General features: G+C 50.8%; 10 protein-coding genes across 10 annotated transcripts; 5 read left to right on the top strand and 5 right to left on the bottom strand.

The window, feature by feature from the left end:
* Nucleotides 1-1,980: 1,980 nt before the first annotated feature.
* On the top strand, nucleotides 1,981-3,558 carry PG994_005639 (uncharacterized protein; the record flags this gene model as incomplete). The annotated part of the gene is made up of 1 exon (XM_066857048.1): nucleotides 1,981-3,558. The coding sequence occupies one exon, from the start codon at nucleotides 1,981-1,983 to the stop codon at nucleotides 3,556-3,558; it is 1,578 nt and encodes a 525-aa protein (XP_066716317.1).
* Nucleotides 3,559-4,216: 658 nt separating this feature from the next.
* On the bottom strand, nucleotides 4,217-4,414 carry PG994_005638 (uncharacterized protein; the record flags this gene model as incomplete). The annotated part of the gene is made up of 1 exon (XM_066857047.1): nucleotides 4,217-4,414. One exon carries the CDS (start codon nucleotides 4,412-4,414, stop codon nucleotides 4,217-4,219), a length of 198 nt encoding a protein of 65 aa, XP_066716316.1.
* Nucleotides 4,415-5,357: 943 nt separating this feature from the next.
* PG994_005637 (uncharacterized protein) lies at nucleotides 5,358-6,225 on the bottom strand (the record flags this gene model as incomplete). Its single annotated transcript, XM_066857046.1, has 2 exons — nucleotides 5,358-5,581; nucleotides 5,679-6,225. 2 exons carry the CDS (start codon nucleotides 6,223-6,225, stop codon nucleotides 5,358-5,360), a joined length of 771 nt encoding a protein of 256 aa, XP_066716315.1.
* A 2,007-nt stretch (nucleotides 6,226-8,232) lies between these two features.
* On the top strand, nucleotides 8,233-8,880 carry PG994_005636 (uncharacterized protein; the record flags this gene model as incomplete). The annotated part of the gene is made up of 4 exons (XM_066857045.1): nucleotides 8,233-8,239; nucleotides 8,372-8,424; nucleotides 8,497-8,734; nucleotides 8,792-8,880. The coding sequence occupies 4 exons, from the start codon at nucleotides 8,233-8,235 to the stop codon at nucleotides 8,878-8,880; spliced, it is 387 nt and encodes a 128-aa protein (XP_066716314.1).
* Nucleotides 8,881-11,732: 2,852 nt separating this feature from the next.
* PG994_005635 (uncharacterized protein) lies at nucleotides 11,733-13,223 on the bottom strand (the record flags this gene model as incomplete). The annotated part of the gene is made up of 1 exon (XM_066857044.1): nucleotides 11,733-13,223. One exon carries the CDS (start codon nucleotides 13,221-13,223, stop codon nucleotides 11,733-11,735), a length of 1,491 nt encoding a protein of 496 aa, XP_066716313.1.
* A 1,515-nt stretch (nucleotides 13,224-14,738) lies between these two features.
* PG994_005634 (uncharacterized protein) lies at nucleotides 14,739-17,174 on the bottom strand (the record flags this gene model as incomplete). The annotated part of the gene is made up of 1 exon (XM_066857043.1): nucleotides 14,739-17,174. The coding sequence occupies one exon, from the start codon at nucleotides 17,172-17,174 to the stop codon at nucleotides 14,739-14,741; it is 2,436 nt and encodes an 811-aa protein (XP_066716312.1).
* Nucleotides 17,175-17,566: 392 nt separating this feature from the next.
* PG994_005633 (uncharacterized protein) lies at nucleotides 17,567-18,961 on the top strand (the record flags this gene model as incomplete). The annotated part of the gene is made up of 1 exon (XM_066857042.1): nucleotides 17,567-18,961. One exon carries the CDS (start codon nucleotides 17,567-17,569, stop codon nucleotides 18,959-18,961), a length of 1,395 nt encoding a protein of 464 aa, XP_066716311.1.
* Nucleotides 18,962-19,599: 638 nt separating this feature from the next.
* On the top strand, nucleotides 19,600-19,803 carry PG994_005632 (uncharacterized protein; the record flags this gene model as incomplete). Its single annotated transcript, XM_066857041.1, has 1 exon — nucleotides 19,600-19,803. One exon carries the CDS (start codon nucleotides 19,600-19,602, stop codon nucleotides 19,801-19,803), a length of 204 nt encoding a protein of 67 aa, XP_066716310.1.
* Nucleotides 19,804-21,226: 1,423 nt separating this feature from the next.
* Nucleotides 21,227-21,824, bottom strand: PG994_005631 (uncharacterized protein; the record flags this gene model as incomplete). Its single annotated transcript, XM_066857040.1, has 2 exons — nucleotides 21,227-21,647; nucleotides 21,775-21,824. 2 exons carry the CDS (start codon nucleotides 21,822-21,824, stop codon nucleotides 21,227-21,229), a joined length of 471 nt encoding a protein of 156 aa, XP_066716309.1.
* Nucleotides 21,825-22,434: 610 nt separating this feature from the next.
* On the top strand, nucleotides 22,435-25,621 carry PG994_005630 (uncharacterized protein; the record flags this gene model as incomplete). Its single annotated transcript, XM_066857039.1, has 6 exons — nucleotides 22,435-23,078; nucleotides 23,537-23,558; nucleotides 23,956-24,263; nucleotides 24,334-24,447; nucleotides 24,492-24,537; nucleotides 24,602-25,621. The coding sequence occupies 6 exons, from the start codon at nucleotides 22,435-22,437 to the stop codon at nucleotides 25,619-25,621; spliced, it is 2,154 nt and encodes a 717-aa protein (XP_066716308.1).
* Between the last annotated feature and the right edge of the window lie 1,018 nt (nucleotides 25,622-26,639).

Below are 26,639 nucleotides of genomic sequence, written 5' to 3'. Positions count from 1 at the left end.
CTGAGAAAGTGTAGATATCCCACCATCAACATCCTATATAATAGTGAAATTCCCAGCGGGACCTTTCTCACCTACGCCACCACCATGACTCGAGGACCTACTTTATGTGGACTGGTACTACCCATCTCGCCCACTGGAGCTTCGTAATAATATACATGGGCAAGCCGCCACGGGAGGATATTGCCCAGTAATCCGCCGCAGCTGCAAAAGAAAACACTGAGTCGCAAGATGAAATTCAGAATGGCGTGGTCGCTGCCTCTGATGATCAAAGAGAAGACTCGACCAATAAGCTTAGACGAGTTTATGCTCGGCCGTGGTTGAGTGAGACAAGGTCGCCCTGACCTACCCCGCCGACTCTACCTAAGCAGTACCTTCCTGAGGACGGCCTGGAGTTCCGAAGAGACGCAGACAACAACTGGGTTTCCGTCATCCATGGACTGTCGCAGTATTTTTGCGATCAGAGCACTATGCCGAGGTTCGACGAAACGCCAGGACGAAGAACTACCTAGCGCTAGCGATGAATCACGAGCTTCATTATGAGGGGTATTCTAGGTTAGGAAGCTCTCAACCACTACTTCTCGGGCTTCAAGGCCACTTACTGCATGCCACGACCCATCGAGACACACAAGACATTCGCGACGCTCTGGGCGAGTGAAAGAAAAACACGACATATGCCTCGAGATATGCCCCAGCTTACACCGAAAACAAATGGGCGGGCTATGCATTCGCTACTTGCACGCTTGCCGCCGACACCCACTGCCCTTACAACATTCCATGATGACGGACCACTCTCTAATGCAGAAATACCCCTCCTTCTCAGGCACTTACTTGTACTTCATCTCACGATGTTGGGTCTGGTTCGTTGGCCTCCTGGGTTCGAAGGTCCCGTCGGATGCAAGTGCAGCGTCCCATTGCTAGGAAGATTCTGCAATTCGGTCTATTATGCGGCCCGGGGCAGGTCAATGGCGCGAGTGCCGTGGATATTTGCCCTGGACGGAGTACGTCAGGTCAGGTTGGGGGCTGTACCAGGCAGCCACAACCAACCATGCCTGCACCTAAGCGGAAGAACGCCAATCACTTGATGCAGCTGTGCCACCACTTACCACCCACCAAGTGCTAGAAAAAAGTCTCGAAATAAAACAAACGGAGCCGTAATCCAATGCTCTGCACTGGATTCTTCTTCCATACAAACTACGCCATGGCATGCAATCTGACGGCGACCGACAATTCGCGTGAGCGTTTGGCGGGTCCGCGGGATGCAGAGATGATCTCGAGTTACCCGCATGTAGTCTTGGCAAGCGCGAAGTGGTGGTTGCCCTACACTGCGTCGTGATTCCTACACTTGGCAACCTCTTCTTGGGCACGGATTGGATGGACATGATCAACCTTGAGCGAGCAACCGTTGTTGGTTGTTTCGTCTGCTGCTGCCCGGTCGCTGTGACCCCTCGGCTTCCGGAGTATAGTATGCCTTGCCGAAAAAGTTGGGTAACCACATCAGCCTCAAGATTACATACAAACATCCCTGGATAGGACCCTGGACAGGACCCTCAACCCTCGACATGGAGTCCATCCCTTGCAGGATTAGCTACAAGTACGTTGGTGATTCGACCCGAATTGACTGCTTTCTTGCACATCACGGTTCACAGCAATAAATTGGTCGAGTTCCTTGTCTGCTTTCGCTCTTGCTCGAATCCTTCAAAGCCCCGGCCCCATTCGTTCAATCATCCATCGTCTTTGTCTTTGTCTCCGTCTTCGCGGGAGCACCCGTGCTTCGTCTGTTCGCGTCTCGTCTCGTCCCGTCCCGCTAAAGGGTTCCCAAATCCTTCCAATTCCAATTTTACCCACAAGGGCGGGAGCCAAGGAATCCACGTCCAGACGAACTCTATATCTGCGTTCAAATCCCCAATCGCTGGGTTGGCTCCATTCTTCACGCTCGGCCAAAGCATCTGACGTTAGTTATCGGCTCGCTCGGCCACTGCTATGTCGGATGGCGGCGATGCACCCCAAGGTATCCTGAAATGGTTCACCTCGGACGATGGCCCCTCGGGCTGGCGCCTCGATGTCGTGACCCTGCTCGCGGTCATTGGCGAGTCCTCGATAGGTGACCATGCCCAAGCCATCACGGCCAGCATGGTCTGTCTGCTGCCTCGCATCATCCCGGCACCTCAAGCGCTTCTGAAGCCCACCCGACCGACACGCATGCCCGAGACGAGAGCCAAGATGACGGGAGTCTACAGTGGCACGACCCTCGAGTCTGTGGGATTCTTTGCCAACATCCTCCACCCGCTCGGCGAATTTCAGCCGTTTGCTTTCAAAAAGTTGCTTATACAGCATGTCGACCGGAACAATGCCGGCGGGCTCGAGGTTCCTAAACTAGCCGCCAATAAAAATGGTGTTCTTAGCAGGATATTTAGCAAGGGAGGGCGAACAAATACTAGCATGTCTGCTCGGTCGGCACGACTGCCACGACCTCCTCGGGGGGGTTACGATGACGATGTGGAATCGGGGACGCGAGGGAGAACATCGGGGCTACAGACCAACACCAGTTCCGATGCTGATGCCCCCATCCAAGGTATAGCGCGACGGCCTACAATAAAGGAACGGGTGCAGGACTATGTGACGGATCCCGGCACAATGGTCAACACGGAAAAGCGGCCTGCTGTGCCGCCAGCTCTGTGGTCGCCAGTCCACGTTCTATCAGGTTTTTCTTTTCTGCTCTCGATCGCTATCATCGTCGTGGCAGCGATCAAGGAAGACGGGACTGCTATATTTGCCGTAACCTTCATGTCCATTGTGAGCTCCATCGTTGGTGTAGCATCTTGGTGGAAGCCCGTCCTCATGAAGAGAAGCCACACGAATATAGTACCCAAAGGGGATGTTGTGATCCGAACCCGTGAGGGTGCCTTCATTCTCATCGAATGCACCGAAGAAGTAGCCAGGGAACTTTATGCAGGCACTGAGGAGTGCAACTATCGTGTTGGTCCCAAGACCTACCAAGTACTCATGGGCATAGGGACTTTCCTGCTGATGGTCAGCGTGATCCTTCTGGGTAACTGCAAATGGGTCACCCAGGTCATGATTGGAGCATCATACGTCGTGCTCAACGGCCTGTACTGGATCATGGGCCTTCTACCCCGCCGGTATTTCTGGGATCTTAGCCGGTACACCTGTGAGGATGTTACCCCACCAGACTCTAAAGAAGCCGAGCTCGAGAACACTGGTGACCCCCGTGAAGGGGTGCCAAGTTTCACCCGGACTTTGTGGTACGTGATTCGCGAAACACAGCGTACTGCATGGGTTGAGCGGAGCGGCGCCGCCCCCTCGACGGCGCATTGGAAGGCCTGGCTCGCCGAAGCGGAGGTAGCTGCAACGCAGGGTCGGAGAGACTGGACGCCCGTAGCGCACAAGGACGACATCATGAGGCTCTCAGAGTCGGAGCTGGAAGATCGCAAGAAGGCCCAGAAGGGTCGTCCGGCCATGAGGGACCCCGCGGAACAGATTGCCCCTGCTACGCTGGTGCAGCCGCGGAACCAGAGCCGCGAGCAAGGCAATTTTTGAATGAGTGTTGACCTACATTCAGGGCAACCAATGGATTTGGAAGCGAGCGAGCGAGTTTTGGATACCCATCTTCCTTCTATGTCCACTTCGGCATCTGATGTCACAATTGGTGTCTAGCCTCGCCAGAGCTTTGGAGTATGGGTATAGTACGATTCTTAACGACGGATCTCCGGATGTTTATGTATAACACCATCTAACGGGAAAACTCATCTTGCATGTCCAATATCATGGGCGGAATTTGCATAATACTTGGGGCCAGTAGGATAGACGTCAGACATCTTGGATACCTGATCGATAGCAACATATACAATATATCGGTATTATCTTCGTGGAATGATTGACGCTCAACCTGCATGGTTCAACTTCTGCTGTCCGTCCGTATAGTGCCCTTATGGCAGCGGGGCATTGTCCTTGGCCTAGCTACCCCATCTGGATCGACAAGCGAACATACTCGTCTGCCCACCCGCATTGGCACCAGTTCCCCTCTCTCCGTTCAAGGTCTCGACTTTCACCCCCTGAAAAATATCTCACCTTGGAGAAGCGTCGTTGCTCGTTCATATACACAGCCTGGCCGACTTTCCATTGCCCTGGATCCCCATCTTGACCATATCATGCCCTGGTGTTACAATTTCTCACCCCCTTCCCCTTTATCCACTCTTCACTCTCTCCTCGGCTGCAATTTCTCTTCCTCCTGCCAATGAAAATTTGTCATGGCTTTTTCCACATCGACCTCCTTCTGGTCTCCTCCTCCCACCACGGCCAACGCCACGTTCTTCTTCATCTCGTCAACGCGCGATTGTACGCTGCGGATCCAGAAGGCGACGTAGAGGCAAACGCTGACGCTCGCCACCCCCATCGTTTATGGGTGCAAGTGGGTGTAGAGCGGGCCGAGAGCGAGCGAGCGAGCGAGCAAGCAAGCGATCTGCGTCTCCTCGAGACGAACGTGGCGTGGGTATATGTATATGTAGGGAGTAATCCAGGCGAATTTTGGTCTTGATTATGAGGAAATATGTCGGCCTGCGTGTCAATAGAGCGATGACAGAGCAAGCGTAACCGAAGATGATGAGGTTGAGAGTGACTGCTTGGGCCCAGTCAGTTCCAATGTTGAGAATTATGGCAAGCTGGGGGGCAGGAATGTCACACAGGTGGGAAGGCAAACAGTGTTATTAAGTATTAAGTCACACCGCGGAGCGAATTGGGCCGATGGCCTTGTTTGCTAATCAACTGATGAAGAGCAATAGACGTTTGTCTCCAGGGCAATATGAGCTCGAAAGAGGAGGTTGGTCCGAAGTTTATTTTTACTGGCATCGCCAGCGGGGCCGAGTCAGTATCCTACATATCCTTTCCATGCAGCATTGCAGAATGGCCCAAGCTTGGGACAATCCTCGCGCGTTTACAGACAGATCAGGCATGGTTCAAGGAAGGCTGGTCGTGGAAAAAGTAACCTGATGGATAGTAGCGTTTGCCAAGCTTGCCGCAAAGGTGGGTGGTTGCAGCTAAAACGACCCGTATGGCGACAGGTGCTGTTGAAGTGAGGGAGGTGGGTAAGCAGCCCGCCTTTGAAGAAATAGGATACATGAATCGTCAATCGTATTCTTTAGTTCATGCAAGACATATGTATGTAGCTGCAAACCCATCTTCCTATGGCCCTGCTGTAGGAGCGCGGCTCCTGTTGCGTCTAAGCTCTAGTCCCACAAAGCCTCTTTCTTTTTCCCTTGCCAAATGCACGTGACCCAGGTCAGGTCGAATATCATTATCCAGGCTGTATGCCATGCCTTGCCCATTCATATGCCGCTGTGCTAGTCCTCTGAAATAGCGTTCTCTGCAGCCTCCTTGAGCTCGGCTCTAACGATATTAGAGAAAGCCTCCTGCAGCTGGAACTGCTCCGTCTCCGTCAGGGGGATAGTGCTTCCGCGGCGCTCACGCCGGCATTGTGCGGTCTCCTTCAGGGAAGCATCGGGGTCCTCATAACTGGTATCCTGAAACTCGTACGACCGGAACTCCGTATTACTCCAGCCCGTACCTATCAAAACAAGGTCAATATCATCATACATCTCTAGGTTCTGGGGAGATAGGAGCAGATGCCGCTATTACATCGGCAGCACCGGTAGTTGACTTACCCGAGCTAGGGGAATAGCCGTCCCAATCTCCCGTCAAGAAGTGCAGGATTCCGCCGTGCGAAACCAGTACCACCTGTGAGTCATCACCCGCCTCGCGCACCAGGTCGCGGAGCCACAGTCGTGCATCACGTGCACGCGCCGCCAGAAGTTTGGGGTCCGGGTAGTACTTGCTGTTAGGCGACTTGTCGTTCCAGCCGTCGCGGACGAGAGAGAAGTCCACTTTGGTGCCAAACTCGGCCTGCAGCTGGGCGGGATCGGAGCCGTGATCACAAGGCTGGAGAGAGACCTCCTGCGCATCGGGGAGCGCGGTGATGACCTTGCCGGCCTGCACAACGGGGGCGAAGGAGAGCAGGCAGGTGTAGAGGGTACGGCGCATGGGCGAAGCGACTAGGTGAGTGATCTTGTCGTGAGAGGGGAAACGCTCGCAAAGGTCGGCGCATTGCTCCTTGCCAAGCTCTGTCAGGTCAGGGTCGCGGAGTTGTTCGTTCTCCTTGCTCAGGTTGTGATAACCTTGGGCATGGCGCACAAGGTAGATGACGGGCGCCATGGTGAGTGGAAGAGGTCGTTGCTGAACCGAATACCAATACTCCAGCAGAGACGGAACTGCAGGTGTGCTTGAATCCGGACCTCGAAGATCAAGGGAGGGTGCAAGGGTGGAGGATGAAGGAAGAAGGACGCCTTTCGGTGTGCAATCTGTGAACAATGGGAATAAATGGATCGTGGTTTGAAGAACGCGGTAGTGCAAATGGCCAATCGTGGGGTTTTAAAGGCTGCAAGTCTCCAGGTAACGGAATAACAAGCCCATTAGCTTCGTTCGGCCCACTGCTGCAAAAAGGCTACCGAATACACTAAAAGTGTAAAAGCTGCGACAGTGACCTAACTCTTCTTTTTTGCCCTTTTTCTTCCTGGTCACGATACTCGGGCACCATGCTGCGTTAGGTAGATTACATGTACGTCGTGATTCCTGAAAACTGGTTCCCGTGCAAGATGCTACTCAACGGCCGCGGCCGATAGTGCCCCGGTGCTGCACTTGACTCATCACTCATTCGACCTCTCCGGTAGTGGATCGGAATACTGGAGTCCGGCTCCAAATCCTGACCTGGAAAATGACCGACTTGGAGCAGCCGCCCTTCTAGACCCGGCTTCAAAGGGGCTTGCCAGGTGGATGTCGAGAATGGATTTAGTGCTGGGATACGCACGCGTGCTCAACTGACTGGATGTCAAGCCACCTCCTTATCCTGCCCATCAGCACCATGGGAGCTCTCCTGTCGGTTGTCACCATCTGTACACCTAACTCTAAAAGTAATTGAACGATATGATCAACCTCCTTTCCAGAAGAGTTGGCATTGCGCAGGGGCTGCTGCAGCGACTCGCAACCCAGCTTGGTCCCAGCATACATACCGCAGTGCGAAAAGGATTCCGACTCCGAGTGTCAGCGAATGAGGACATGGCTGATTTCAATGAAGGCGAAACCTCCATCACCATGCCAGAAGATACGAATCGCATGATCATAGAATGTATTCTAGGCATGTTTAGATGGAGAATGGAGAGAAGAGCTCAGTGCTATCGTATCGGATTGGAACAACTTTAATGGTCTCGGAATCCGAGATGGAGACGCAGAGAGCATTCAGCCAGAAGCCGTTTTGTGTTGTAGTACTCCGTAGTAGGACCCTTGTTGGAGTGACATTTCACCATGCCCGTTCGCGACTGGTTCCTTATCGCGGATCGACACTAGCAGAAATGCCATCATCTCGGTAGCGCAGCCGCTCACTTTCGAGAGCTCCTCTTTCATAAAACACCAGACGGGTTAAGTGCCACGTCAAGTCAAAATAGCCTCCACCTGGCCGGCCTTTTGCAGCTTGTCTCGTTAGACGCCGTGGCCCGTGGGAGCCCTCGCTGTCCGTAAACCCGCATCCTAGTAAAGAACCATTCCAGCCAGAGGGTTCGATGGGGCAGTTGACGATGAATGACGGTGGCTCTTCTGTTCCCCCGTCACGCACCGTTGCATGCAATCTATTTCTCAAGGAAATGAATAGCAGCTGCATCTGCGGAGGCAACCTGCAAACAAAGCCTATGGTTTCCCTTCCCTTCCCCCCATCCCCCCGTCTTGGGTTTTCCGGGCCAATCGAAGACGCAGGCAGGGGCGTTAGGGAAAAAGGAACTGCAACTGTAACGCGGTGGTAGACCCGGGGCCCTTTTTTTAGCGCCTGTCGTATGTGTACCCTAGATGATAGCGCTGCGCATTCCCTGAACCTTCTGACCCCCAGCGCTTCCAATTCCCCAATTTCAGAAGGTGCAGTAGCGTGTGTGGTTGCCCCACCTCCTCCCTTCCTATCAACCCCAGACTCGACTTTCGGGAAGAGATTCCAAGATAATTTCGAGAAACCTCGACCCTTCAAAAAGCTCTCTGTCCGCACCCTCACCACTCCATTTCGTTCGGCCTCTTCGTCTTCTTCTCTTGGTTGGTTGAGCATCAAATAACTTGCGCTTTCGTCGTAACATCTTTTCCACCATCAACAGACCATCCGTATCTATTCCATCTCCTACCGCCAACATGCCAGGTATTCGCAAGTCCTCCACGTTTTCTTGACCTCTTCCGATCGGATTTTGCGATTACGTCCATTGTGGCCTGATTGTTGCCGCATCGTCACATTCGGCCTCAGGCGTTGAGAAACTTGCTAACCATCACCCAGCTCTGCACGCTCTCGACAACTTGAAGGGCAAGTTCAAGGCCATCTTCAAGAAGGTAAGTAATACGAGCATTTTCCTGCGTTGCCGGCATCTGTGGAATGACTCTAACACAAGTCGCTCTTCAAAGAAAGATAAGAAGGCCAAGGGCGACACCAAGCCCGCTGAGGGCAAGGCTCCCGAGGCTAAGCCCGCCGAAGCCAACGCTGCCGAGGCCAAGCCCGCTGAGGCCGCCAAGCCCGCCGAGTCTGCTCCCACCGCAACCGCTACTGTCGCTACTGCTGCTCCTGCCGCAGTTGCCGCTCCTGAGGCTGCCGAGCCGAAGACCGAGACTGCTCCCGCCGCCGCTCCGGCTGAGGCTTCTGCCCGTAAGTGACACAAGGTAATCACAAACCGTAAAGGCAGTAACTGATACATGTTCATAGCTGCCCCGGCTCCCGCCTCGGCCCCTGCTGCTGAAGCCGCCCCCGTCACCACGGCCGAGACTAAGGCTGAGAAGCCCACGGCCGCATAAGCGCTCATCTGACGCCCTTCTGGTGTAGCTCAGGCATGGCGTAAGTATACCAATACTTGAGGAACTGAGATCGCGGTGGTAATCTTGAGACTGGTGTGGTCGGGTTGTTCTTCTCCCAAGTTCTCACAATGGCGTTTTTTTTTTTTTGTTGTTTTCACGTGGATACCCCGTTGATCCCACATATGAGGTGCTTCTCGAGAAGCACCCATTACTAAGGAATCTTTCATAGGCATGAATTGCAGATACCCAGCTGAAGCTATTACAGCACAGCTACATCATCTACCAGATCGTTTGCCGTTCGGTGTTCGGTATTCGTAGCATTGGAAGGCATGCATTAAATGGCTTTGAGCCTCTGGTCTCGAGATCAAGTGTCTTTAGTAGAAGTGAGGGCCACCACGTGGCAGAATGGGTGTTGTAGGAAACCACGTTATGCGATGTGCCCACTGCGAGGCTTGTAGTGTCCGTCCTTGGCTCAGGCAGGCTTGTCCACGGTGTGACGTCATCGCAATGCAATATCGACCGACCCCTAGGCAGTCCTAGCGGTGCTGCGCAGTCAGTGAATATACCAAAGTACACTTCTGATTATCACTGACTGGCTGTAATTCCCAACGGCCTCTGCGCCACTTGGCGCTGTTCTGTAAGGGCCTTGGTCACAGCAGCGCACCGCCACGACTGCTGCAGACAACGATGGATTCAACCGATGTCTAATTCACCGAGATTGACATCGATATAATCAGACGCGCGAATCTCAATCGCTCCTACTCGGCGTGATGTAGGCCAGTCTTTGGAGACCTGGTGAGTCATGCCAATACCAATAGGGGTATATTTGTGTAACCCCCCATAGCCAGCCAACATTGCTGATGAAGGAGTCCAATCATTGCGCTTGGTAACGAAGCGTCTGCTTTGTCTGTTGCGTATCCATCACAGCCATAGTAGGCTTTAGTAACTGGTGAGATTGATCAATGAGCCCCTGCGCAATCCATGTGCTCCGTGGCTCTCGAATCAGTGTATTCAGCACGTCATGCAGCCACGCAGCCAGTGGCGTCGGATAACATGAGTTTGTGCCACAGTCGGTGAATAAGTTAGACTGAATCGTGTGCGTGAATGAAAGGCCCGTGTCGCTGCTCATGGAAGCAACGAAGGAGTCGCCATTGCCTGTAGACTCGATGACTTGAGGAGAGAAGCTGGGCCATTCTAGGAGACGATTCGGCTTCGTGAAGTTCTGAAACAACTAGCTGAAACTCCATCGGGATGGTTTCGAGTACCTACGACTTTCTTTTGGTATGAAAGAATGGGCGGGCGAGTAAATTATTATGGCTGAAGCAGGGTCGTGCCTTCGGTTCGTGTGATGTTGGATCAGTGTCGTTGTTGCCTTGGGTTTTGTAGGAGAAGCAGAACCGCAAAACGATGAATAGCAGTCGGAAAAAGCCGCCTTCAGCCGAAAACGTTCTCGACTATGACAGATGAGTCGATGCGAAAACGTTTTCGTGATTCGGATGTGATTTGGTGATGTTTGGCGGTGTTGGGAAGATTGGAGGAGGTAGGTGTACAGATGCTTTGGGCAGGAACATCCAAAAACAAGCCCTCAGCTCCTTCCTGGGGTTAGGGAATTTTGTGACAATGGTAAATGAGACGAAAAATTGGTCCGCTTATCCAAATGATGCCGGTCGCGTTGGGTAGAAGTCGCGACACAAACAAACACACTTGGATGGCCATCCAACACCAACATGGTTAAAAAGAGTTGGAAAAAACCGCCTTCAGCCGAAAACGCCTTTGATAATACAAGATGAGTCGATGAGCCATCGTTTTCGCGATTCGGGCGTGGTTTGGCGGCCTGAAGTGGGAATTTGGGAGAAGAAGAGGTGTGCGTGTTATGGTTGAGGCCAAGGATCTGTTGTGGATTGTGAACGAGGTAGGCACGGGTGCTTCACGTTGGAATAATGGAAGGCGCGTTACAAAACTAGACTAGCGTATTTTTCACGGTGATTCACAGTTCTAAAGGCAAGAACAAGCTCGAGGTACATGTAGCTGCTTGGGAAAGAAGGCAGGCCTGTTTGATATTAGCCAAGATGGCCTCCTGGGCATCCCAGAGCAGATGCAGGCCTGGTATATGACACTTGGTCGAGAGGTTTGCCTGCCATCCTGTACCAGGAGAGGGACGTGGAGAAGGAGTGGCAGCACAGTCTTTGATAATATTACAACAACTAATGGGCCATCGTAGCTAATCCTCCCCCTCCTGGCTTCCCATTAGAGGAAAGTTGTTCATTAGTTCCATGGCGTTGTACTCGGAAATGTACAAGTCGAAGTCTGCTTTCTGGAATTCTGTTCCACATTGTCTGCTCCATACCGATTCACACACCGTTTGTTCCAAAGTTATTGCTGCCAGTTCTATAATGAAAGAGATTACATAACGATCCAAAAGGTCAAAAATAGCTGTTTGTTGTTAGAAAGCTGCTTTGCTTGACAGGGACTGCTTAGGTAACAGTGCTTGTCCCATGTGGGAAAAGGCTGTCTTTCAGGCTGCTCTTCTATTATATCACAAAGAAACTTAGATGGAGTTTGGAACGGACAGTTGACTTAGCTCAGAGATGAAAGTTGGCTTTGAGGTGGGCACTGCTTTAGATGCATATCATTAGGTATTCTTACTACTGACTATCACTACATGTAGATATATTAGGAGGTGAAACATTTACGGATCTTCTTTCTGTAGGGCAATATATTTTAATGACGCGACGCTCACAAGATCCGGATGTGGGTAGACAAAATATTTACATCAACTTCTAGAAGTATTGGTAGATAACCACACATACCCTTCAAGTAGATAATATATGCAATCAAGATTCAAGGCACGTCTACCTGTGGGGTCGGAAACCTCCAGTCCGGTCCCTGAAGAACCCAGTGGGATCCACCGAAGCCGCCACATCGGCCGCAAACTTGGCCATCTCGGGCTTGAGACGGCCGAAGTAGTCCTGGCGGTAGAACCCGTAGTTCATGAAGGCCGGGAGGTGCGTCCGGGGCAGCCGGCCGCGGCCCTGCCACTCGGCCACGATGCGGTCGACGCCGCCGTAGGTGGCCTCGACGGTGTCGGCCATGGCGCCGTACGAGGCCTGCGGCACGAAGCTGTAGTTGATCTCCATGATGATCTTGTCGACGTCGGCGTCGGCGTCGATCAGGTCCGGGCCCAGCGCCCGCGCCGCGCGCGCGATGGCTCGCGGGAAGGGCTGGTACGCGACCGACGCGACGATGCCGAGCTCGAGCTGCGTCGACCCGGACAGGTTGCGCCAGTGCGCATGGATCTCGTCCAGCAGCCTCGCGTTGTCCAGCGACGGCACCGGGATCGTCGTCGTCGAGATGTCCACCACGGACGCCTTGACGATGACCCAGTTGCTGCCGCCGATGAGGTCCGAGTACGTCTGCACCTTGCAGGTGTCGAGTGTCGGGCCCACGTCGGTGAAGTTCGTGAACGTGCCCTCAGGCACCTCGACGCCGTCGTAGAAGATGAACAGGATCCACGAGTCGATCAGGCTGATGGTGGACCGCTCGGCCGTGACGATGATGGCCGCCTTGTTGTCCTGGTTGTAGTCGGCGAAGTCCCGGACGGCTTTCAGAAGCTTGGCGTCTGTCTTGGGACTGCGGAGGAAGACGAGATTGCCTCCATAGATGTTGCCCTGACGATATGTTTGCAGGGTATACATCGTCACGATGCCGAACATGTTGCCTCCGCCCTTGAGGGCCCTGAATAGGTCTGGATTATGAATGGCAGAAGCCGTCGCAATGGTCCCGTTGGCGAGCACAATTTCATACTCGAGGACTGACGATGCTGCCCAACCGTACTGAGCTGACATGTAGGAGAGACCACCACCCAGAATTAGACCCCCGACACCAGTGTTTCCAATACGTCCACCAACGAACGTCCAGCCTGTGCCTTGAAGCTGGGCGGCAATTTCATCAAGGCGAATGCCGGGCCCGACCTTGGCTATACCCGTAGTAGGATCCAATAGCACCTGGTCCATCTTCTGGGTTGAGATGAGGGGTCCACCTTCAACGCTCGAAAAGTAGTTGTTGGGGTTGTGACCGCCGGACTTGATAGCAAAGCTTTCTGCGTTTCCCTTCAAGACATTGATGATGGTCGACACTTCCTCAGCCGACTTGGGGAACATGATGCATGTGGGCTTGAGGGCAGCACATGTTGAAGACCAGTAGTCTGCTTGCTCCTTGAGATATGAAATTGACGATGGGGCCTGTACATCCACTGAGGAAATCGAAGCCACGTCGGAGCACGTGTCTCCTAAGGCAGACCATATGAGCAAAGTGACTACAGCCACGAGGGTGAGTAGAGACATCCCGGCAGAATGATAGATGTAACGCGTAGGGTAGGGCCAGTCAGTGGCCAGCCTCAAATGTGCTATCTGAATTGCTGAGTTGTATCTTTCTAGGGGAACTAAAGAAATGAGAACTCTCCCCTGAAAAGTTTTATATAGGTGCTCTTCGTACCCATCTGTCCGACATGGACCAAAACTGGTCTCTTGAGCTTTGACATGGCTGTATAGAAAACGAAAGTCTTCATTTAGGCAAGATCGGCCTTATATCGCCCGGCCTTCGTATAAGCGAGCCGTAATTGGTAATCCGCAGCGCAAGCGAAATGGTGGGAGGAGCCCCTATTCACCAATGCCATTAAGGTCCACGAGTTGTATGGCAAGCATCATCCGATATAGTGGTTTGACAGGAGTCCCGACGGTGTGTTCGTAATGCATTGTCTTAAATGTGTGATCCAACCGCTCGCTACCAAACATGCTGGAGCAACGTCCAGATATATGCACATGACCAGAAGCGAAGGGCAGGGCAGTCGGCATACGGAACCGAGCTTGGCAAGGTTATAAATAGTACTCCGTAAAGTTTCCACCTCAATTCCTGCTTCTTCCAAAACGGAGTAACAGCTGGACGGATGTCGGCCAGTGAAACATTATCAGTAGGTGGGCAAACAAATTATCTATTTAGCCTATAGCGACGACTTCAGGTGACCCCCTGCTCCCCATTCGCTAAGTTTTGCCGTGTCAAGCTGACGGTGTCAAGGTATCCAATAAGCCATTCGAAATGCAAAGCTGTTCATTTGTTGTGCATAAGCCCTCTGCCACTGCAGTAAGAAGCGCGTGGTTCGCTCAGAAGGAAATGACATAGGGTGCATACAATATTGGATTTTCTGATGGATGTTTGCTGAATATTTGCCTCGTTATAGCGGAATTCAGCTGACAAAAAGCATTATTGGCAACATTCCACGATGAAGCAGCGTTGAGCTGAGCGTCGACCGCCATCCAAAAGGTGATGTGCCACGGTCGAGGTCCCTTGACAGGGTTGCTTCCGCTAGCTACCGTGCGATTCAAGACCGGTATCCGCTATATGTAGAGTCGCAACAGGCTTCCGTATGTGACCTCGTGACCTTTGCTCGGAGATCCGGGAGTTCCGGACGTACGTTGCACTGAAAAATAGGGGGGGGGGGCACCTCTTGGCAGCTAACTGACTAGACCTCGCTAGATGCGGATGCTAGAGATCACATCACTCTCATCTTATCGAATTAACGCGACGAACATATGAGAGTACTATCTCATGCGTGTGACAGAACTCGCGTGCTATCACGTCTCAATAATCGACCAATTGTTTGATTTTGCACATATGCACTGATATGGATGAGACACGACGTGGTTGTGGCCAAGCGGAGACCGTATCAAGCTGAGAACGAGAGAAGATGGCACGGCCAGTTACTTGGTCATACACAAATCTCATCTGCGTACCTTCTGGGCCAACCTTTCCCCCCCTATCCCAATGAGAACTCTAGTTGCCACTGACTAATGGGTAGTGCACTAGGAGATAAAGATACGTTCATCTACATATATCCCTGACTCGCTGCTAGGGGGTAGTTTGGGAAGAGGAACATTCCTTGGCCAGATATGGACTCCTTTCCACGTCCATCGATAAGACTCATCGCCTTTCCAATGGACCATGATTGTGTGATTCAAAGACTCGCAAACAACAAACATAGTGCCTTCCTCGCTGTAGCCAGGGTCCTGTGGTGCCTCTTCGAGATCCATCTCCTCGTTTGAGATGGGACGTAGAAGTGCGCCAAAGGTGAAGGGACGGAGATATTTGCTGCGTATTCGATCAAGCTCCATATCCAAAGGAGTGCTTGCTGGCTTGCGGGGCCAAGGAACATTGCGTGGAATATCATATTTCCGCCAAACGGCCCATAGACCAGCTGCCGTGATCTCTCCCAAATTAGTATTTGTTCTGTCGAATGACTTGACGTTTGCGAAACCCATCCCAGTAGACAGCCTTTCTCGGGCAAGGTAAGGCGAGATAGGCGCCCACCCAAGACCCTTGGACTTGAGTCGTCGCGCACTGCTCATCAAATAGCCGGTATTGATGTACCGTCCAATCTGGCCTTTCCAGAATGCCTTGGCACTTGAACGGTCTGTTGGATCTCGATCAGGATCTATGAGAAGACTCCAGATGACGAAGTCATCCCCATTTCTACTTGCTGGTCGGTAGCTCAAGAGACTACCAATGGTTGCGATTGTAAGCTTCCCAGTATCCTCCAGAACCCTGGGTCGCCGCATCGTAGACTCATTTGAAGGTAGCATATGGTAGACGTGCCAAACGAAAACGATAATCTCGAGGTGGCCATGGTCAATGAGGTCCATCAGTATCTTCTGGAAGTCTATTGTTTTGTTGTCTTTACACAAGAGGTGCATGTTCTGCCGGCCTTTCATTGACTCCAGCAATGTCCAGGCTCGAGCATTCCAGTCGGAAAGAATCGCGGCAACGACCAGAGACTCCTTGGTTTCTATGGTTAAATTAGCCACATCGATCTTCATGAGATCTCTGTCGCATACAAGAACCACCCGACTTTGACCAAACACGGTGTTGATCTGAGTAATGGCCTCTTTGCGGAGCTTGTGATCTGATGGAATACAGGCTGCATCGATCCAGTACGAATCACATCCTAGGTCGTTAGCAATACGACAATAACGAGCATGAAGACATCGATTCAGCCCAGTCTCAGGTCTGCCACCTTGACCATGGAGCCAGACGTGGGAAATTGTGAGTGTTTCTGCCGTAGCAAGGCAATATCTGAGCTTGCTTCCCGCGATATCAAGCTGTGCTGCCCTGGGTCCCATAATTGACCGGTAGGAAGCTTCGTCCCAGTCTAGCTTCACTTCAGACGTCGATAGGCTGTCGCAACGGAAATCATGGGCGGTTTGACTATCAACCTTGGACCCGTAAAACCGCAGGCAATTTCTCGGATCGACGCCATCGCAAGCATTTTCCGAGCCTTGGACACAGCGAGAGATCTCCTCTCCCAGGAACTTGTTATAGCGGGCATGGAATAGGCGAAAGTCCATCCCAAAAGTCATGGGGTGGGTTCGCAGAATGTGGAAAATCCATTTGCACACATTCCTTCCCATCCCGGCTTCAGAGAGCTGTCGTGAAAATTGACTAAGCTTTGTATCGGGCGAAGGACTGAAGTCTGTTTGATGGCAATTGTTATCGAAGCTAACATTCCAGCCGTCCAGTTCTAGCGAGTATGATCTTGAGTGAGATATTATGTAGCTCACGATCTGAACCATTCTAGCGCGGTACCAAAAGCTCCAAAGGTAACTTCGGACAATGAACCAAGTAGCCTGGACGCTGGTGGGACCTTCTCTCAGTGGTTTCGAAGAGATGAAATCTAATAGTTTCCCGACGAAATTGAGGGTCTCCTGGTGCGAGCGACCAACTGCGACCTTTCGTCCGTTGTGCAAGTCTAGAGCAACCCTGATGAGATTCTTGTGCACGAATGACACTGCTCGAAGGCTATTCCAGTCTTCACACCCATTCTGAAAATATAAATCACCAACATCGTCGAGTGGCTCGGGAAGCTGGGGGACAGATGCTGGAAGTCTCTGTAGGAAGGAAAAGGCTTCAGCGACGATGGCTTGACGATGTCCCTGGTCAGCCCCAAGCCAGAACTTGCATATGTAGAGGTCGTCAAACACGGCATCCATTTCGGCTAGGTGCGTCTTAGGTCTTGATGCAGCTGCATAAAGCCTGTCAGCCAGCACTGCGATACGCTGACTGCGCTCTTCGATGTTGAAAAACTTGTAGCAAGGCTTTTGATTGGCGGGATCGATGTGGAAATCACAATTGAAGCCATCGGATAGTCGTAGGATCGAGTCTGGCTCACAGCGAGGATCAGGCTGCAAATCACTGCCAAGGACTCGGTCAACGTCCTCGACGCGACAAAGCAAGCCTGTGACCATTGCGGTGGCACATCAATGAGACGCGGAGAACGCAAGAACGAGCGAGTGAAGGCCGGCAAGAGTCCCGTAATCTTCAAAGCTTCCAGGTCCGGGCGCACGCTTCGTATATGTATGCTTGCTTTTCCTAGCGAATGTATGCATGTAAGATGGTGGTGTCGCCTGTGTTTCTGCACAGCCACCACTTAATCCCTCAGGCAGCGTTGTACTTGCCCAACCATCATGACATGGCTTTTTCTACTTACCACTTACCTCGACCATAAGCGTTGAAGTCACACAAGTACATAATAAGATGTCCAGCCATACGGATGTTTTCGACGTACGAACCGATATTCGAACAACATTACCGGTTTGTCGTCTGAAGCCGAGGAGACTGTTTGCCACTACTTGCGACCATGGCGCCCTATTCATCGGAACCTACTGCCGACAGCGATAGCTTTACTTACGGCTCCACTAGGCTTACTTCTTTTCTGTTCCCCTTACCTCCGATCCCCGTCATAGTCAGCGAGTGGGCTTCACTTCTCCCTCTCATCTTCCACCTTACCGACGGCTACAGTGCCCACCACATCGTGGGGGACGTGTCATTGCGCGGCAAACTACGACTGGGAATTCTACCGCGGCTGGGGATATTGCGAAACCTGGCGCGATTGTTGGAGTTCCACTTTGAGTTTCTGGATCTGGCGACGACAGGGGCCATCTCCCAAACCGTGTACGATGCCAATTGGGGCAGTGTCTTCCCCGCCGCCAACGGCGCCGCTTGCTACCGATTGACTTCGTTCCTGGCGGCCCAGGCGGGGCCGGTAAAGCATCTACCAGACTTCGTTAAACCCCTCTGCCAGGCAAACCAGTCAACATCAACCTCCAAATCATCGCTGGAGCCAAACGCGGTACCTTTGCAGGAACGCGAAACGCCCAAGGATCGGTCGCAACCATGGAGAAGATACCAAATCCTAACCATTACTCATTTCCGCCGCACGTCTGACCAGCAATGCGACGCTGGCTCTAAAAGTCCGGCTCTGGCGACTTGGCGCAGTGGGATTCACGCAGCTTTGTTAGTCGCCCTGGCTTTCTGTCTTATTGCCATGGGCGGCTACGGGTCGGCAGCGACACTCCTTCTCTCCGTTGCCATCACCGCAGTAGTACGCTTCACACGCGTCAAGGTCGTCCGACCCCCGGGCTACATGTTGAACAACGAAGGGACGAATGGCTGCATGCTCGTCGCGGCGCATCAGAACTCCAACGTCTGGCACCTGTTTTGCGGCGACAGAGGGGTCATCGACACACTTCTCAACAAGCCCATGATCGCCTTCGAGCACAACACGCAGGTCCTGGCAAAGTGGTTACATCTCGCCCACATAGCGCAAGTACTGTGCATGACCTATGTCGCTTCCCAGAAAGGTTTCGACGGGATATTCCTGTTGAGCATCATGTTGGCCGAGCGCAGCCTAGAGTGGTACTCTGGCGGGGAAAGGTTGGCCAAGAAATGGCTCAGGGATAACGGGACCGAACTTTCCACGCATGCTTTCAGATTCACCGGCCGGACGCCACTGGTAGGCACTGTTCAAGTGATGAGCGAAACCCCAGCGTCGGCATGGATGGATACCATTTTGATTCCAAGCACCCGCAGAGAGCTGTGGTTGAAACGATTGGAATGCTTGAGAGCCCACGTACATTGCAGCACCCACGCAGATTGTTTCGAACGAAGCCAAGATGGAGACAAGAAATGGCTAGACCTGAATACCCGTTTAGTTCAAGAGGCGGTCAGCTTCGTGAAACCCTACCTGGGGTAGGTTAGCTTAGATTTGATTAGCACTATGCTTCCACCAACGCAGCATCTTGATCCCCTCGTAACCTTCCAAAAGCAATCATATCTCTTTCCTTCCTGCCACTGTTCTGTATATCTTCAAACCATTCGCCATCCATGATACCATGCAAGTAGCCTTCTCCCAGCCCGGCGGTGCGGCTGACAATTGTTTTGAGAACTTTCCAGCTTCTGTACGCCTTACCCAACAGAAATGAGTAAGCGTTATGCGACCAGCAAAAAGCTGAGAGCAGAAGGAAAGATAACACCAGGCTAATGCGCCGCCACAACGCACCCATTACCAATCAAAAGCTGACACGACTGGGAGGATCGGGATTAACCCCACTCCAGGTGACCCATCTAGCCGAGAAACATTCAGCGACAAGCTGAGCTTGAACTCGGCAGCTGAAAGGCCAAGATACATTTAACTCAGGCAACACACAACTCTTAGCGTCATAGACCAAGCGGAGATGATAATCAAATGAACCCGCTGACCTTCCAGCCAAATCATGGACGCAATCGAAGAAACAGGGTCACCGGGAGAATGGAGCGACGGGTGCCGATGGCCACGGAGATTGCTGCATGTCAAGACCATGACCAGCTACGAGTGGCAGCCCGGGAATCAGTATGGGGACCACCGAAATCCCTTATACAATGCCGTCTCGTACACCTGGGGCCGCTGGCAGCTCGAAAATACTAATCCCAGATATCGCACCACGCCGAGTGGTGATCCTGCAGGTGGCGGCCCGGCCTGCCCCGGGCTATCCGGCCGCGGAGTTCGTCTGGCTCGACGTCGCCTGCATCGACCAGACACCCGGCAGCCCGGTGTAAGCACCCTAACCACTTAGCCGTCCTACCACATAAGCAGCCACCTAAACTCAACACTAAATCACATCGCAACCTAAGTTTATTTTATTAAGAACTATTTAAAAAGAAATCGGAAAATTATAACTTTAACGAATTTTAATTTTAATATAGCTAGTAATATTAAAATCGCTTTCTAAATTTAAGTTAATAATTTAAATCGCTTTATCTTCTTTTAATTTATTCTAAGGGTTATACTACTAGCTTATTATTTTATCTTTAATTGTTATTATATTTTATATTATAATAAAGGTATAATTAAGGTCTTTAATTACTTAATAAAGTTTAAAATTATATGCTTTATTTAATTTAACTTATAAATTTCCTTTTTTATTTTAATTTAATTAATTAAGCGTTTAAAATATTAAGCGCTTTTTTAAGCTTATAAAATAATAGCCTCTTATAGATATTATTAAGTTAAATATCTTTATTATAAGCTAGGGCTTCGATTTAACGTATATACTAAGAGCTAATAAGTGTAAGCGCTTCTCGAATAAGTGTTTACTAGTTGTTAAGTTATTTAAAGCTTAAAGGGATTATTTCTTAGCCGCGGCTTTACTCGTATCTACGTAACCGAGAGTTTAAGGGTTTAAAAATATCTTATAAATAAATTCCAATAGCTCGCCACTCGTTAGCTATTACCTTAAGTTTAAAAGTTAATTCTCGGGCCCGGTATTATATTTAAATAAAGTTAGCCTTATTTACGCTTATATTAAATATTAATTAATAATAAAAAATTAAATATTTTCGAACATTTTATTTTAATATTAAAAAAAGATTTAAATTTAAAAGTTATAATATATAAAAAGTATATATTAATAAATATAATAATTAAATTTTATTAAGTATATATTCCGTTATAAAATAATTAAATTTTATTAAGTATATATTCCGTTATAAAATAATTTTATATATAATTACCGTAGTCGTTTAAAATAAATAACCGCTATTACTCCGGGTTTTTTAATTTAGTTTATAATAAATAAATATTTCGTAATTATATTATCGCTAGTTCGTTATTAGTTTATTTTTTAAATAAGTAAACGAATAGCTAGTTTTAAAATTTATTCATAAGTCGTAAAAATTATCGCTACGATTTAAAACTATTACTATTATATATTAATACTTTTAAAAATAATTAAAAAGGGTAAAATTATATTATTTATATTTATAAACTTTATAGCGGTCGTTTACTCGTAATAGGCGGTATTTTAATAAATATTTTAATTAATTTAACTAGATTAATTATATAATAATTATTATCTAAACTTATAATATTATTAATTTTATTTATATTAGAAATAAATCGGGCGAGAATATCCTTAATAAAATCCTGCCTTAAAATAGAGAAAAAAAGCTAGATATTCTCTTTAAATATGTAGTAAACGCGTTAAAAGTTTATCGTCGTGGCTAGTATAGTTTTCAGCTTAGGGTGACGGGCGATGAATCTCTTTACCCAGTGGATTCTAAGGGGCAGGGCGCGCTGGTCTGGTTTGAATAGCCGGGCGACGAACAGCCGGAACACGTTATGCTTAGGGGTAAGGTCTAGCTGCGCCTGTCGGATAGCCCAGGTTTTAAGATATTCCTCCTGGGCGAAAGAGAGGGTCCTGGCGGACTCCTTGGACTCGGTCCGGGTCGGTCTGCCCCTGATTATGTCCCGCAAGGTGGCTCGGGGTACCTTCAGTGTTTTAGAGGCTGTACGTTCCGACTCGCTAGCTTGTACGGCCAAAATGGCATGCTGAATGGCGGATTTGGGGGTTAGGATGGGCATGGCTAGAAAGCACGAGAAGTGCCGATTTTGGCAGTATCCTCTAATTGCTAATGAGGGGTTTGGATGCTAACTTATATGCGAAAAGGGGGTTAGGGGGCTTCGCTTATCGGTAGTTAGTTTGGGTGGCTGCTTATGTGGTAGGACGGCTAAGTGGTTAGGGTGCTTACTTCAGTGAGATAGGCCGCCAGGCCGCCATCTTCCGCGGTGCCGCAGACATCTTCGTGTGGCTCACGACCTGCTCAAGCGCTAGCCTGGATGCTTGGGCTCGCGAGTTCGACACGCTCCTAGAATGTGACCGCAAGGACAGAATGATGCAAAACATGGCCGCACAGCAGGCGGTCGCAGTCTGAAGCCGCCTGGATAAGAAGTGGCGTCAAGTTGAATATATAAGGCGCGACCCGTGGTTTTCGTCACTGTGGACGCTGCAGGAGGCATTTCTAAGCCCCAGGGCCGTATTCCTCGGGCGCGATGGCATGGTTGAGGCCATGAAGAAGAGTATAGGGGGTTTCCCAGCTATAGAGGAAATAAGGGACTACTACACCTCTATTTTGCGCTACTTCATCCGGGTCTGCCATATTCGTCAGTATGATGCGCACAAAGCCATGATTGTATTTCGCAACCATGAGCTAATAAAAAGTCAGCCGAGGAGCTGCAAGCCTCTCTCACGAAAGTTGGGTTCATTGACAGTGTCGGAAAACGGTTAATATGACTTCTTCAATACAGAGTCGATTAATGTTCATGGAGATATACCGGGGAACCCCTTTAGTTTGCTCGCTGGCTCCTACTCCAGGACCACCAAATATCCATGCGATAGGATCTATGGAATTATGCAGGTATCTCAACTCAAGCTGGGGAATACTTCCCCAGGGGCAGAACGCCGCGAATATAGCGTCCAAGAGCTGCAGAATCAGCTTAGCGTCAGTGTGCTCAAAAGCTACCCGATCAGCAGCCAGGTCGTCACTCACTGCGACACAGGGCAGCCGGGGCGCCAGAACTGGCGCATTAGTTCGTCAGCCCAGCTCCCTGAGATGGCACACGACGTCTGGCGGCACATCAACGCTTATCCAGACCACACAGGCGATGAGCACGAGGTGGCGAGAGGGGCGCACGGGGCCACAATGCGTGCCGAATCTTTCGGCGGCGAGCCGCTTGCCTCTTTCGCGGGGATCGCAACGTCGTTGCGGGAATTCCTAGCGGTGCTTGATTTCGAAATGGACTCGTCCACGGTGCATATGGCATTGGACGAGAAGTGGGAGACGGCCAGGTCCACTGAATGGCCGGGCAACTACAGTCTCGGCTCTAATAAGAGGCTGAAACGGCTCCTTACACAACACCCCGAAACCTTGATTCTGCTACCCGGCAGGATTCGGCCGCCTACGCGAAAGACAGAACCGTCTTTCGTTGATGACATGAATTTCCACAACTGGGGCATCGGGGATTATCCTATGCCCGCTCTTAGAAGCTGGCGCGGGTCAGTACAGTCGTCTCGGCGCCATAGCCTGGGATGTTGCAATCATCCAGAATCCGCCGAAGCCTATTGTTGCACGGAGTACATATACCACTATATCGCACGCATATGGTGGATATCCACTTTTGCGTGCGAAACCTATATACCTATATAATACGACGGCTGTTCCAGATGCAATGAAGTACCTAGACGATTGTTATGGTAATGGATGGGAGACTTTGACTGGGTACTTTGGCTAGTATTTTATCAAGGTATTCAAGCCCTTGCTGTTGCATAATTACGAGATGCAGCAACAGAGTCTCAGGAAGATACAATTTACACAAATGAGCAATCGCCGCCCAGGTCATTACCTCGTCGTTATGCTATCATAAGATGGAATCCCATGTATGCCACTTTCGGCACCCAGAACAGCCCTCTCTCTTTTTACAGTACCTTACAATAAAATGAACCACTCTCCACAGGACTCATGGGCACGGCACCTTCGTACGGCTCACTAGCCATAAGAGAATACGCAAGCGGCTGGATATTCTGATCTATGTTGTATTCTTGCCAGCTATTATTTGTCTCAGATCTATTTCACCAAACAAAGGCAAATGCCACTGGCGCCCCTAGCCGGACCTGGATAGCACCTTTGTCCACACATTTTCTTTGTCCACACATTTTCCATGTCTCAAATGAATGCATCGGAATGCTGGACCCCGGACACCCCAGAAACAGCATGTCTTTGACCCGACCGGCTCTTCATGTACGGCATGTCTGGCGCTGCTCTCAACCATCCACCTGTCCAACATGCTCCAACCAGTAACATCCTTCCATCCTAATTGCGATATATCTTCAGTTGCCATCTGCTCGACAGACCATCTGTTGCGAACATTGTCAGTGCACATCGTTTGATCTTATTTTCGAGGTGCTCAGCACCATTAGCCGTTACGGGCCCACGACCCTACGTTTGATCAAATTTACCATCGATTGCATCCCACAGCACGGCATGGCTTTCACGGCTGCGGGGAAGGATCCCTTAGTATGGGTCAGGGAAGCAGAAGCCGACCTGACAAGGAGCATCTGCCTTCGGGGTATGCTACAGGCGCGTAAGGAATTACCCTTGGGGAAGATACGCGCTCATCGCTGGCGTATTATCACCGCCGATATGCGAGAATGGGGATGGGGCTTCTCTCTAAAAAGTCTTCAGTCAGTCAAAATTCGTCCCACGTCCCCTCTCCTACCCCTGTTGCATGCGTCGGCCTTGACGGCATGGTAGGAAGAAGAAGAAGAAGAAGAAGAAGAAGAAGAAGAAGAAGAAGAAGGAGGAGGGAAGATTGACAAGACAACTAGGGCTCACTGGGAATCAAGTATCCGGCCCCGTCTGGAACTGGTATGGGAAGAGAATACAATTAAAATCCCAAACGGAGCGTCAAGGGAGTGCCGAATAGCGCTTCTTGCCGGCTTGCGCCGTATTGATGGCGTAAGTTTTCCGGGAACCCAGAGGAACACTATCTCATAATCTGACACATCGACCACCGTTTTAGGTCACCAATAAAAAACCCAAGCCGGCTGATCCGCTTCCATTTGAAGGAACTGAAGAGGAAAGGGCTCAGACAGCCGCTCCTTCATCTCGGGAAACTGAGTTCCCGGATTATTACGTGGGCAAGGTGTCACCCGAACAGTTGGGGATAACTTTGGAAGAACAGCGAAGAATAATTGCGAGATTCGAATCGTTCAATGCCGATCAGATGCTGGGTGCTCGAGCGTTTATGACGGAGGTCCTAGCGGCCTTCAACCGGGCTTGCGAACAATCGGTGGCGCATGGCTACCATCCGGGCCCGGTCTATCACATGAGGTACCAGATGCATTGGATCTCCTTCGGGTGGAAGAGAGTGATGAACAAATATTCCCCCTTGAACGCGGCACAGGTGGCGGGACTCAATGTTTTAGAACATGATGAGGCACTCATGAGATATCAGCATTGCGAGAACAACAAAATGGTCCGACAGTGGCTCCAGCAACGGGGACTGGGCCAGCCACAGGTGTGGCCACCACAGCCAACACAGCCGTATAGAGTGGCCCCGCTGCAACCGCACCCGCCAATTATGTCGATGCTACCAACGGCATCGGCGCACCAAGCGCCTCCGGGTGGAAACCCATTCACACTTGGTTCGGAAGCCTTTTCGGGGCTCAATGGTGCTAGTGTTCCGGCTACTCCTGCTATGTTTTCGGGTGGCTTTAGGCTGCCGGGATCAAGCGCGAAGCGTCACCCCGTGGGAACAAGAGCAAAACAGCATAAGACCCACTCGGAAGCTGATGATGATGATGACTTTGTTGATTCCGGTAGTTCAAAAAGCCGCACAAAGGTACGGGAGAAGCAACGAGTCGATCGCGAGGAAAGAGCAGCTCGGCGCGAGCGTCAGAGACGGGGCGTGGGTAAACCGGTTGTCGAGGAGCCGGTTCTCGAGAAGGCGCCCGTCGAGAAGCAGGGTGCCGAGGAAAAGGGCGTTGAGAAGAAACAGGGCGTTGAGAAACAAGGTGTCGAAAAGCAGGCTCAAGAGTGATCGATCTGGGACCATGCGAAGAATTACTGACGGAAGGCTTTCCCCCTTATCTTTTCCTTTTCCGCTTCTTTCTCGTTGGACGGGCCTTCTCAGGAGAGATACTGTATAATAGAATCTATTCCAACTTGAATTTATGGAATTCAAAGCACGAAGCTTACTGGTAATATGTATAAGTATTAGAATAAGTTTGGATTTGGTCTGTTGTAAGCGGCCCAGCCTCAGATAATCTTGGATCACGCCAAGAACTAATCAAGGGATACGCGAAGTCGGCCTACCTAGTCCTACTTCGAACTCTCCGATGTCTCGCTTTTCCTGGCCAAGGTCGACAGTCGGCACGGGAAGTCGCGTGCAAGTTGGGGGCGAGTACTGTGGCATGGGCAGGGGCGGCACCGGGACAAGCAGATCGCCGGATTTTATGGCAACGTCAATGCTGCCTTTCGGGTTGTACGCCTCATGGAAGAAAGCGTACTTGAAGATGGCAAATCGCGGTTCCCAGGTGCCATCGGCCAGCTGGGTAATGCAGTGAGGCTTGATGGTCAGCTCCGTGACGGGAGTATTCACTGACATCACAGTGGTCGAGGAGCTTGGCTATGGAAATGTGGCGGCATCTTTTCGGATCTCTATGTTTGGTACTACCTGCTCTTTATGCGTTGTTAGTTTCTGCGGAGCAGAATTGGCATCGAACCGAAGTCACAGGAAAGAAGATATAATGGGCGTCATCGGCGTAAGCATGGGTGGGTTAGCTTGTCATGTAAGTTTCGTATAATTACCTATTTCAGCCCCAACTCCTAGCCAAAGCTATTGAGCCACGGTGGCGTTTCGGTCAAGCTGGTGCAATGCACCAAGGCCCTGAAAGGGTGGAGGCAAGCTGATGGTGTCAGCGCTACAATACTAATAAGCAACCGGGTTCACGGATCAGGACAAGGCAACGCCATTGGTGCCAGCCCCATCAGGGATTCGGGCTGAGCTTGGCAGCCCAAAGGTGGAATCATAGATAAAACTGAACTTCTAAGGCACC

This window comes from Apiospora phragmitis, assembly GCF_038363925.1.
Source record: "Apiospora phragmitis strain CBS 135458 chromosome Unknown utg000006l:1.0-5683423.0:1.0-5690449.0, whole genome shotgun sequence".
In the NCBI taxonomy this organism is placed as follows: domain Eukaryota; kingdom Fungi; phylum Ascomycota; class Sordariomycetes; order Amphisphaeriales; family Apiosporaceae; genus Apiospora; species Apiospora phragmitis.
The sequence above is the reverse complement of the archived record's forward strand: the minus strand, read 5'-3'. Positions and strand labels throughout refer to the sequence as shown.